Source organism: Chrysochloris asiatica, unplaced genomic scaffold (assembly GCF_000296735.1).
Source record: "Chrysochloris asiatica unplaced genomic scaffold, ChrAsi1.0 scaffold00424, whole genome shotgun sequence".
Classification (NCBI taxonomy): domain Eukaryota; kingdom Metazoa; phylum Chordata; class Mammalia; order Afrosoricida; family Chrysochloridae; genus Chrysochloris; species Chrysochloris asiatica.
Genome location: NW_006408942.1, coordinates 597,296 through 609,022, shown reverse-complemented (window position 1 = coordinate 609,022; position 11,727 = coordinate 597,296). Strand labels below are relative to the sequence as shown.

General features: G+C 51.6%; 1 protein-coding gene across 1 annotated transcript in view; it reads left to right on the top strand.

Annotated features, from left to right (window-relative positions):
* The window catches only part of TRIP13 (thyroid hormone receptor interactor 13), an 11,778-nt gene extending 982 nt beyond the window's left edge, over positions 1–10,796 (top strand). The window contains exons 2-9 of the mRNA XM_006876888.1: positions 245–410; positions 3,402–3,531; positions 3,958–4,013; positions 4,624–4,714; positions 6,279–6,351; positions 9,852–9,915; positions 10,422–10,508; positions 10,686–10,796. Coding sequence (XP_006876950.1) covers positions 245–410; positions 3,402–3,531; positions 3,958–4,013; positions 4,624–4,714; positions 6,279–6,351; positions 9,852–9,915; positions 10,422–10,508; positions 10,686–10,796 — 778 coding nt within the window. The remainder of the gene's footprint in view (positions 1–244; positions 411–3,401; positions 3,532–3,957; positions 4,014–4,623; positions 4,715–6,278; positions 6,352–9,851; positions 9,916–10,421; positions 10,509–10,685) is intronic.
* Positions 10,797–11,727: the final 931 nt, after the last annotated feature.

Genomic DNA, 11,727 nt, shown 5'->3' with positions numbered 1-11,727 from the left:
CACCTGGGCCCCCCCATCAACCGCCTGAGCCCCCATCACCTGCTTGGGTCCCGTCACCCACCTGCCTCCCCCACCCCGTCACCTGACTGCTCAGGGCCCTGCACTGCCTTGTTGTGGGCTGGGTTCGAGGCAGGAGGCAGGCAGGGAGACCCCACTGGTGCTGGTGAATTCTTTGTGGTGGGAGAAGTTACTATCTTGGCATTTTAACTGAAATCTTACCTGTTCCTTTTGGTGCTTTTCTTAGTACTGCGAAGAAGGAAGATATAAAGCTGAGCATTAAAAAGCTGCTGAACAGACACAACATCGTGTTTGGTGATTACTCGTGGACCGAGTTTGACGACCCTTTTCTGACCAGGAATGTGCAGTCTGTGTCCATTGTTGACACAGAGCTGAAAGCTAAAGGCCCACAGGTAACGTCCACCCTGTCCAGAACGGCTCGGCCCAGGCTGTCACACAGCAGGTGCTGCTGAGTGTCGTCAGAGGCTGGCTGGCCTCTGCTGGGGGAGTTGCTGCTTGGCTGCTTTGCTACTGTGTTGTCAGAAACTGGTCAGTCCGTTCTTCTGGACTAGCTGGCAGGTATTGGCCATCTCCTGTGTGCTCCAGACCAAGTGCTGGGAATAAGACGTGGACCCCACTGTCAGAGCGCTGCCTGGCAGTAGGGAGAGAGGTTAGGAGACAGCTTGAGGACACTTTGCTGTGCTCAGGAGTCTGGCCTTCTGCAAACACAGAATGCACATGTGCTCTGGGACCATAGCAGGTGGTGGGGCTGCAGAGGAAAGCTGGGTGTCCTGCCAGCAGACACACTGCCTCCCCCACTGACTTAGAGCGTTCTTGAAGGGGGCAGCGAACGTGGGGTAGGTATGTGGAAGAGGAGACTCCCGTAGCTCTATGGTACACATCTTACAAAGACTCCGTGCTGTGTGAACTACATTTTTCTTTGAACGTGTCCCTCCCCACCTGTGCATTAGGGCTGCTATGTGGTGGTGGTGGTGGTAGTGTGCCGTGGAGTCACTTCCAACTCAGCGAGCCTGCCTGGGGTGTCCGAGGCTGTCAGTCTTTACAGGTACAGAAAGCCTCATCTTTCTCCCATGGAATGAACTGCTGACCTCGAGCTTAGCGGCCCGACTCGTAACCACTACTCTACCAGAGTTACGTGGTTCTGCTGTGGTTTATCCCCATGAGGAGCTAGTGCTGTAAGTCTCCATTCTGGCCAGCATGTGGGGAAGCAAGCACTACCTGGCACTGGTGGACAAAGCAGCCCAGCTTTTGTCTAGGGGTTTTGGACTCAGTTTGTTAAGTCTGTATCTCACTTGGAGTCCTGGTGTACTGTAGGATAAGCATTGGACTGTGACACAAGTCAGCTTGAACTGCAATGCAGGTAGGCTGTTCGAACTCACCTAGCCGGTTCTTGGAAACCCTATGCAGGGTTACCATGAGTTGGAACCGACTCGACAGCATTTTTACAACAGTGCCTGGAAATTTAGCAGCCCTGATAGCAATGTAGAATAAGGGCAGCTAACCACATATTGGCAGTTCAAACCCACCAGCTGTTAAGTGGGAGAAAGATGAGGTTTTCTGCTCCTGTACAGATTTACAGTCTCAGGAACCCTGTACAGGGCTCTGTGAGTTGGAATTGACTTGATGAAATGGGGTGGTAGTTTTGCTTCTGTGAATATGCTGAGTTCTGCCACGTGTAGTTTTATAACCTGCACATATTCCCACTCAACTATAGTTTGTTGTTGTTGTTGTTAAGTGCAGTCAAATCAGTTCAGACTCATAGCAAATCTGTGCAGGGTTTCCGAGGCATCAGATCTTTCAGGAATAGAAAACTCTTTTCCCCCATGGAGCAGCTGGTTGGCTCGAACTGTGGACCTTGTGGTTCGCAGTCTAGTGCTTATCATATGGAACCACCGCCCTTCACCACTATAGCTTGGAGACATTTTATGTCCTAAAAAAAGCCTTAAAAGAAATACTTTTTAAGAAGCTATATTGTGTTTTGTTGTGTGGATGAAGCAAATGTTTTGAGCAATTTGACTCACAGGTAGTTGTTTGTTCTTAATGACGTAGATAAATCAAACCTTTTGGGACTTTCATTTGCTAATGGAGCATGACTCAAACTAAGACTCAACAGCTGCAAACATCCATTAATAATATGGAATGTATGAAGTAGGAATCTAGGAGAAGTGGAATGTAATGGGACTCAAACTATATCCTATTCATGAGTTGAAATAAACTAATACAGGCCATTTTTGAATCAGACAAGTATATGATTTACTATGCCAAGAAGGACAAATTCAAGAGAAATGGGATAGCGTTTTATCATCAAACAGAACATTTCAAGATCTATCTTCAGGTGCACCAAGAGGCAATCATTTAAATAGAACAAGGGGTACTGCATGGTGTAAAATCAGGAAAGGTATGCATCAGGATTTTATCTTTTCACCATACTTAGTCTATATACTGAGCAAATAATCTGAGACGCTAGACTATATGAAGAAAAGCATGGCATCAGGCTTAGAATATGCAGATGACAAGCTTGCTTGCTGAAGGCAAGGAAGACTTGATATGCTTGCGGAAGATAAAAGACTATAGCTGTCACTATAGATTGTACCTCAATATATAGAAAGCAAAAATCCTCACAACTGGATTTATAGACAACTCCATGAAAAACAAAAGATTGAAGTTGTGAAGAATTTGATTTTACATGAATCCACAATCAATGCACATTCAAGTAGCAACGAAGAAATTAAATGACATTGCATTGGCAGATCTGCAAAAGACCTTTGGTTTTAATGAGCAAAGATGTCAGTCTTAAGAACTAAAGCGTACCTGACCCATGCCCTGGTATTTTCACTTGGCCTCATATGCATGTGAAAGCTGGACAATGAATAAATAAGGAAGATCAGAAAATAATTGATGTCTTTGAATCATGATGTTGACAAAGAATGTTGGAATTGCCATGGACTGCCAGAAGAACATACAAATTTACCTTGGAAGACGTATATCCTTAATGGCCCTGAGAAGCAAGGATGGCAAGACTGTCTTACGTACTTTGAACATGTTATCAGGAAGGACCAGTCCCTGGAGAAGAACGTCATGTTTGCGTCATGCATACAATATATGTAGTTGGCTTATTGTTGTTATGTGCCGCGAAGTCGGTTCTGACTCATAGTGACCCTGTCTGTACAGGGTTTATAGGGGACTCATTCTTCCTTCTGTATATGCATGTTTCCCACAAGCAGTTAGTACTTTTGTAATTACAGGAAGCAAGACTAAAGAATTATGGTGTTACTTAGTACTGGTGTTGGTTTCTTTGTGCACCTCGGCATCTGCTTGTCGCTCTTACGTGCAGGGAATGTGTCTCAGTGTTGGGTCTGGCTGACATTCTTCTCTGTCCTCAGCCCATTGATCTGACTGCGTGCACAGTTGCTTTGCACATCTTCCAGCTGAATGAGGACGGGCCCAGCAGTGAGAACCTGGAGGAAGAGACCGAAAACATCATTGCCGCAAACCACTGGATTCTGCCTGCTTGTAAGGGGTGGGCTGCACATGCTTTGGCGGGCCAGCTCTGTAGGTTGCTTGCTGACTTGTTCCTGCTTCAGAGTCTGCCCCTCTGCCGGCAGAGGTTCCAGGGTTCACTGGTCATGGGGGTTGTGCCCCCAACTCGGCACTGTCTGCACTCTGCTATGGAGGCGGCAGGGGTGCTTGTATATAGTCCGCGTCCCTCCAAGACGTCTGTACATGTGGGCAGAGCAGGAGTCATACCTGGCTCAGTTGTCTGTCTTCAGTCACACATGGCTGGCATTGGTTTTCTGCCTTTAATTTTAAGGAAATTAAACTTGATGTGATCAGATATTGCCCTGACATGTTTGGGCTGCTGGGAGCCCAGGTGCTATGCAGCACGTGGCTGTAACGCTCACGCCACCACACTCAGGCCCTTGTTTTGTTGTCTGGCAGTGGAATTCCATGGTCTGTGGGACAGCCTGGTGTACGACGTGGAAGTCAAGTCACATGTAAGTTGTCACGTTTTTCTCAGAAACACCCTCCTAGCTGAGGAGCCTCTGATCTGCGCTGTTTACCGCCGTAGGGACTCAGGCTGGGGTGCCTCTCCACCAATGGTCTGTGGCCCGGATGGCGCCCCCAATGGCAGCCTGAGTCCACTGGGTGCTCCAGAGCGGGCCAGTCTCGGGGGTCCCCTGATGGAGGTGTGTGGGAGTGGAATGGGAACACAGCCCATCTGAATGACAACCTCAGACCACTGGGGTGTGGGAGGCAGTGCCAGAGTCGGGAAGCTGCTCCTGGAGGTCAGGGGGACACAGCCGTCCAGGACCCCCGGGACCCGGTGCTGCTGGCAGACCTGAGGACAGAGTCCTGGTGGGGAGATGTTTAGTGACTGGCACTGTGGCCTCTCCCTTTCCAAGACCCAGTGAGAGAGGAGCTACTCGGTGCTGTAAAAGCCCCCAGATTGGTGCACCGGGCACTGCTGGGTGTCCTTGCCCAGTGGTCTGGAGGGTTCTTCCTCAGGTGGGCTCTGCCCTCATCCTGGGGAGCAGATGCTGGTGCTCGTGTGCACTGGAAAGCTCTGGACTGTGGTCGTTTCATCTGCTGCTTTCCTTCAATCAGCTCCTCGATTATGTGATGACAACCCTACTGTTTTCTGAAAAGAACGTCGACAGCAACCTAATTAGCTGGAACCGCGTGGTGCTGCTTCACGGTAGAGTCATGGGCCGCAGGGCTGCTGGGCTGCTGTGGGGAAGAGGGACCTCTCCGTGAAGGTGCAGAGCTGCGTGTCTGTGAGGTCTAAGTTGACCCTGCTGGTCACTCACTGATGACAGCCTGTGGCCACTCTGGGCCTCGTTGTGCACCTTTCCCAGTAGCTCGGCCTTGTTACTGCTGGCTGTGATATGTCAGACTGGAGGCTCCTTGTAACGCCCACAGAGCCTCCCCGGAGAGGAACCTGCAGAAAGTTCTACGTGCTCCATCTCGGGTAGAAAGACACCAGGGACTGAGTGGGCAGGTAGTGTCCCTGTACAGGACAGTGACCTCCAAGGCTTGTCTCCTGCCGGGGACGCTGTCATTTGGTGGCAGGCTCCTGGGAGCATGCTGTCCAGGTGCAGAGCCAGCGGGAGGTTGGCTCACAGCTGCGTGAGTGGGTGGGCCTCGTCTTCTTCATTATCGATTATGGATAGTGCCGTGGACGGTGGAGTTGGGTGTCTGTGTTTGACACTCTGCTCTGCCTTTCACTGGTCCACTAAGAGCCAGCCCTGGTGCTCCTAAACAGGTCAAGTGGACAGTGGGGAGCCTGGCTGTGGTCCCACCACATAGGGCAAGTGGGCGGTAGGGGCTCTGACCCCGTTCCTTTCTGCTCATGTGGGATAAGGCCCACGTAGTGGACCTGCAGGGATAGCAGGTACCAGCGTCCAGGGTGGCCCTCCATCCACCCCCTTCACCAGGCAAAGTGTAGCTTATGTAGTACCCTGGGGAGGGGACGACTGCCTGCAGGTGGAATAGGCTAACAGGTAGTGCTGAGTGAAGTCTAGGTTACCCCTGACCAAACGGCAGTGGACGTCCTGCCTTGTCCTAGACCCCCCTGGGTTGGGTTGAGGTAGGGCTGGTGTCCTACACAAGGTCAGCAAGGCCGCCTCCGCTTCAGGGGCTCTGGAGGCGCGTGAAGGAGACGGCCCTCAGTGGGCCCCGGCTTGGCCAGGCCTGCGGGGATGAGACCCCGTGCACTCACTTAGATAAGGCAGACTGTGGACACTGTGGTCTGGGACACTGGTGCTCGTGGTGCAGGTCTCCCCAACAGCGGCACCTGCCAGGGCTGCACGCCTGCCTTCTCACTCACACGGGTGCACACGCGTGCATTCACACATGCCCATAGCATTCCCCTGTCTCCCTCCTGTCTGTCCTGTGGCCTAGACACATAAGGACAGCTGCCAGGGCTCCAGCAGTGCAGTGCTCTGCATGACAATGACATGACAGCTTGGCTTCCATAAGGACCACTGGCCTGGAAACCCTCGGGGGCAGCCCTGCTCTCCTACAGGCTTGCTAGGAGTCAGAATCCACTCAACAGCATTTGTGGTTACTGTTCAATGCTGTCCATCAGTTCTGACTCAGTTACCCAGTGGAAGGTTTCTGAGGAGGGGCTGGTGTGTTTGAACCACTGACCTATGGTTAGCAATCCAGTGCTTAAGTGCCATGCCAGGACTTCATAACAGCATTGGGTTTAGTTTAACGACAATGCTGACTTAAATGTGCGTGTGCTTGGCTTGTTACAGGCCCCCCAGGAACTGGGAAAACGTCTCTGTGTAAAGCGCTAGCCCAGAAGTTGACCATCCGGCTCTCAAGCAGGTGATTGGAGAGGGAACAGTGGGGTGGGAGTGTTTGCTTTCTGATCTGTCTGACCTATGGCCGTTTGTCTCTGTGACCCTGTGGGTGGGTGGGAGGGGCCTCCAGTGTGCATCAGGGAGCTCCCCCTGCTGCGCCACCTGTCTTGGACTCTGTGTCCCGTCTCTTTGGATCTGTGGCGCTGTGTTGCCTGACCAGGGCTCTTGCTGGGTGGGGTGCTCCACGGTGCCACCTAGGTCAGGTTTGTGAGTATGTCTGTGTGTCTCTCTGTTCCAAGTGTTTGGGTTCCTTCCTGTCTGGTGCACGGCCCACTAGCACGCCCTTTAGACGGCTTGTTGTGTTTTCGGGTTCAGAATTGTCCTTTTGGACAGTTTCTCGAAGGTCGCTACTTTTCCACTTTAAAGTCCGTCCAGTAAGAGTCTCGTTTCTGACAGTGTTGTCCGCTCTGGAAGCTTTGGCTCTTTCTTCACCTTCTGTTGCTCTCCTGTTCGGGTTGAGATAAAATCCCTGAACATGTCGCTGGCGTTAGCGCTGCTGTCTGAATTCGTTGTCATTAGCATTTTGTTTCTTTGCTGCTTGTGGGTTCCGTGTTTCTGCAAGTGCTATTTCATGGTATGCTGGACATCGTGGCCCCAGGTGTCTGCATCTTGTCATGTCGCTTTAGACTGCTGGACTTTGTGCTGCTGTGAAGTGCTCTCGAATCGGTTCCGACCCTTTGACTCTGTATAGGCTTTTTACTCGCGGAAGTAGCAGTCAAGAGATCAGACGACGTATTGCACTGGGCAAATCTGCTGCACAGGAACTTTTTAAAGTGTTGAAGAGCAGAGATGTCAGCTTGAGGACTAGGGTGCGCCTGACCCAGGCCATTGTGTTTTCAATAGCCTCATATGGATGTGAAAGCTGGACAGTGAATAAGGAGGATTGTAGAAGAATTGATGCCTTTGAGTTGTGGTGTCGGAGGAGAATACTGAGGGTGCCATGGACTGCCAAAAGAACCAATAGATCTGTTTTGGAGGAAGTGCAGCCAGAGTGCTCCTTGGAGGCCAGGATGGCTAAACTTCGTCTCTCCTACTTTGGACACATTGTCCGGAGGAAACAATCGCTGGAGAAGGATGTCATGCTGGGTAGGGTGGAGGGTCAGAGAAAAAGAGGAAGACCCCCAATGAGATGGATCAGCCAGGTGGCATCATTGATGGACTCGGGTGTGGCAGCGGTAGTGAGGTTGGCCCAGGATCGGACATTGTTTCGTTCTGCTGTGCATGGGGTCGCTATGAGTCGGTTCTGACTCGATGGCACCTGACAACAACAACAACAACATAGGCTTTCCAAGGAGCGGCCGGTGAGTTTGAACGGCTGACCTTGCAGTTGAGTGCTTATCCTTTGTGCTGGTAGGCATCTCAGATACTTATGATTTGGTTTCTTTTAAGCTTTGTCAGGAAGGAGCTCTGGTAGCGTAGTGGTTATGAATTGGGCTACGAGCCACAAGGTCAGCAGTTCGAAACTACCAGCTGTTCCGCGGGAGAAAGATGAGGCTTTCTGTTCCCGTAAAGATTTACAGCCTCAGAAACCCTGTGCAGGGTCACTATGAGTTGGAACTGACTCCACGGCACACAATAACAACAACAACAAGCTTTGTCAGGCGGGGGCTTAGTTTATTCTAGCCTGAATCCAGGATCCATCAGCTCACTTCTCCAAGGTCACGACTCAGGGGTGCCTCCAGGCGGGTGCCCACTTCCTCCCTCTGAGAGTCACAGCCCCCAACTATGTGCCCAGTGTGGTTTCCGGGTTTTGTCTTGTTGACTAAGTCGGAGGGTAAATCTGATACTTAGTGCCCCGTTGTGACTTGAAGAGGAGAGATGTATGAGACTCACCTTTACATGTGCTGCACTGTGGTCAACTTTCATTGTCTGTTTTTCTATTTTTTATTTTAGAAAATGTCTAAAGAGTATACTTATTTAGGAAATTACTTTATCTTAACTTTTTGTCTCATGTTTAGAAACACGGCCTTCATTTTGAAATAGTAAACTGCGTCTATGCTTTAAAGATCTCTAGAAACCAAACTCCCTGTCATCGAGTCAGTTCTGACTCAGCGAACATGTAGTGTTGTAGGATAAGCACTGGACTGCTAACCACAAGGTCAGCAATGTAAACCTACCAGCCAGCCAGCCAGTCCTTGAAAACTCCATTTAAGGTCGCTATGAATCGGACCCAACTTCAAGGCACTCAGGAACAACCACATGGAATTTCTGAGGTAATATATCTTTGTGGGGACAAATAGCCACATCTTTCTCCTAAAGAGCAACTGGTGGATTTGAACTGCTGACTGTGTAGTTAGCAGTCTGGTGCTTGTCCTACAGTGCTATCAGGACTCCCTAAAGATCACTAGGGGTAGGTTTCTAGAACATCTAAAAGTGACAGTTGAATTACCAGAAGTATAATGTTTTCAAGTACCAACTTGGAAGTGTGTTTAGATCTAGCTTGTTTTTTTGGGTAGCCACTCTGTGTGTGGAGGGGGTGGGAATGCTCCTTGCTGTGAGGATTTGTTCCCTCTTTTGAGCTACTGCATCCATAGGTGTAGGTCAAGTTCATCAAATTGTATCCGATGACTCTTTTTTCCCTCTTCTTTCTTCTGGTCTGGTTTGTTTTTGTTGAGAAACTAAACACACCCAGACTTGCCAGCTGCCTCGGAGTGAACTGAGTTGTTCCTACTGGGCTTCAGCTAATTAGGAGTGTTGGAGCCCCGGTGGTAGTGTTGGGCAGCTAATCCCAAGGTGGGACTTCAGACCCACCAGCTACTCCTTGGAAGAAAGCTGTGGCGTCTGCTTCTCTAAAGCTTTTTAAGTTCAGAACCCTGTGGAGCGCTCTGTTCTGTCCTGTGGGGCTGCTGAGTCAGAATCCACTTAATGGCCCAGGGTTTGGGTTTTGTTTGGGTTTGGGCAGCGTTGATATTGGCCATCTGAGCATCCAGGGCACTCGGCTTGCAGGTTGTGATTTTGTTCTGGAAAACGAACCCCAGAAGTTCAGCTTCAGCCAAGGCAGCTTGATGCCTTGGTTTGTGGTTTTGTTGGCTGTGTTTGTGCTGGTGGTTTGTGCTTTTTAAACATAGGCACATACAGTAAGTACAAGTTGCTTTAAAAAACACCACCACCTTTCAGGTATACATGAGATTGGTCTTCCTTTCACATTTATTTTTGCATCTTATAGGGGCAGGAGTGGTTTCATGTTATACCCACTGTGTCAGGTTACAACCACTCTGATGTTGTCCTTCAACTTGGGAAGCGGGACTGGCCGCACCACAAACTATTGATGTATCCTGTCGGATCTCTCGCTGTTCCCGGCCGCCCCTTGTCAGCGGCTGTGAGGTCTCAGGAGCGAGCTCCTCCTCCTCACTGCGGGGACACTGAGCGCTGCTGTGCTAAGGAAGTGAGGCGTTACCCTCGGGGAGCGAGGGAACTCATGTGAAATAAGGAGTTTCTTAACCCTGTGTTTTATCAAACCCTTAGGTATCGATATGGCCAGTTAATTGAAATCAACAGCCACAGCCTCTTCTCTAAGTGGTTTTCAGAAGTAAGTTCAATTTTGACACTCATTCTCCAGGGTCCTCCGCTGTGGTGCAGTAAACATACGCATGGCAGACAGCCCTTAGGGGAGAGGCAGGGGATCTGAGGGCCACCTGTTAGCTCCTGTCACGGGCCTTCAACTGGGATCCATTGGTCAGCAGCCTCAGGCGAGCAGAGCAGGTGTCCACTCATCCCGCTCTCCCACTGGGCACGCTCTCCCACTGGGCACGCCAGCCAGATGATGGCACCTGCTACTTGCCCAAGGCACTGGCACAATGCAGGAAGGGGAGCCTGGCCTTCCAGGAGCCTCTGTGTAAGTGAGAAGGTAGGAGGTGGCCAGATAGCTGAGACATTCCTATGCAGGGCCTTAGACCGGAGAGGCCCCCAAGCCCATGTCTTGGGCTGGGGCATCCAGGAGAGGTGGGCTGTGGGCACATCGGGATGCCGGACGTTGACCTGGATGTCTGTCTGTGCGCTGGGCGCAGCTCGACACAAAGTACATGTTGGTTGTAGAGTGGCAAGCTGGTGACCAAGATGTTCCAGAAGATTCAGGATCTGATTGATGACAAAGATGCTCTGGTGTTTGTGCTTATCGATGAGGTGAGACCCCCCCGGCACCCTGTGACTGAGGGCGACCCTTGTGTCTTGCTGTCGCCGGCCTCCCTGTCGTGCCTCACTGTGGTTGTGGGGCTCCTGCCACACTTGTGTGCGTGTGTTCAGTGTCCCACATGCTGCCCCTTGACGGGCACTTTGTGTGGACTGCACACTCCCCTGCAGGTGGAGAGTCTCACCGCAGCCCGAAATGCCTGCAGGGCGGGCACAGAGCCCTCGGACGCCATCCGTGTGGTCAATGCCGTCCTGACCCAGATCGACCAGATCAAGAGGTAATGCTGTGATCGGGGGTGTGGCTCCCAGGGCTGAGTGTTCTGGGGAGGGCTGCCCTAACCCAGCACCCCAAGAGTACGTCTTACCCCATCAGGATGACGCGGGAGCGCCCTCTGTCAGCGTCTGGTCCTTGGCGTTCTCCCTGACATCTGTCCCTCGGCCCACTGGATCCTGGCTTCCCCTGCACGAGGGACCCTCCCTGCAGGGCGTGGTCCTCCCTGCAGCTCTCAGGGTTCCTGTGTACGTGTGCTCACAGGCACTCCAACGTGGTGATCCTGACCACGTCCAACATCACCGAGCGCATCGACGTGGCCTTTGTGGACAGGGCCGACATCAAGCAGTACATCGGGCCCCCATCGGCGCCAGCCATCTTCAAGATCTACCTCTCGTGCCTGGAGGAACTGATGAAGGTGTGCTGTGTGTGCTTGGTGGGCAGCTCCACATGGAGCTGGGAGCTCAGGGGGCTCTTCTCTCCCAGGGGGCACCAGCACATCAGGCAGATGCTGCTAGTCCCCTAGAACTGAAAGTTGGAGTTTTGGTGTCTTGACTAGTTGAGTGGTTCTTTTGCACAACATGGCGTTCCTTTATGCCGTGGTGTACGGGTGGTGAGAAAGGGACAGACATGGGCTGAGGGTCACCTGCCGGAGAGGGAAGCAGGGCTCTGTGTGAGTCCTGGTTCTTCACTTAGCTCAGCCACGGCTATACCCCAAAGACACACTGTTACTGCTCCAGCTGACGAAGTGGCCTGTGACAGACAGATTTGAAGCCCCATTGGTGCATCCCCATGACCATGTGTATCTGCCTCTCCCCCGCCAGGTGTCCCTGTGACCATGTGTGTCTGTCCCCCCCCAGGTGTCTCTGTGACCATGTGTGTCTGCCTCCCGCCCCCCCCCAAGTGTCCCCATGACCATGTGTGTCTGTCTCTTCCCCCCCC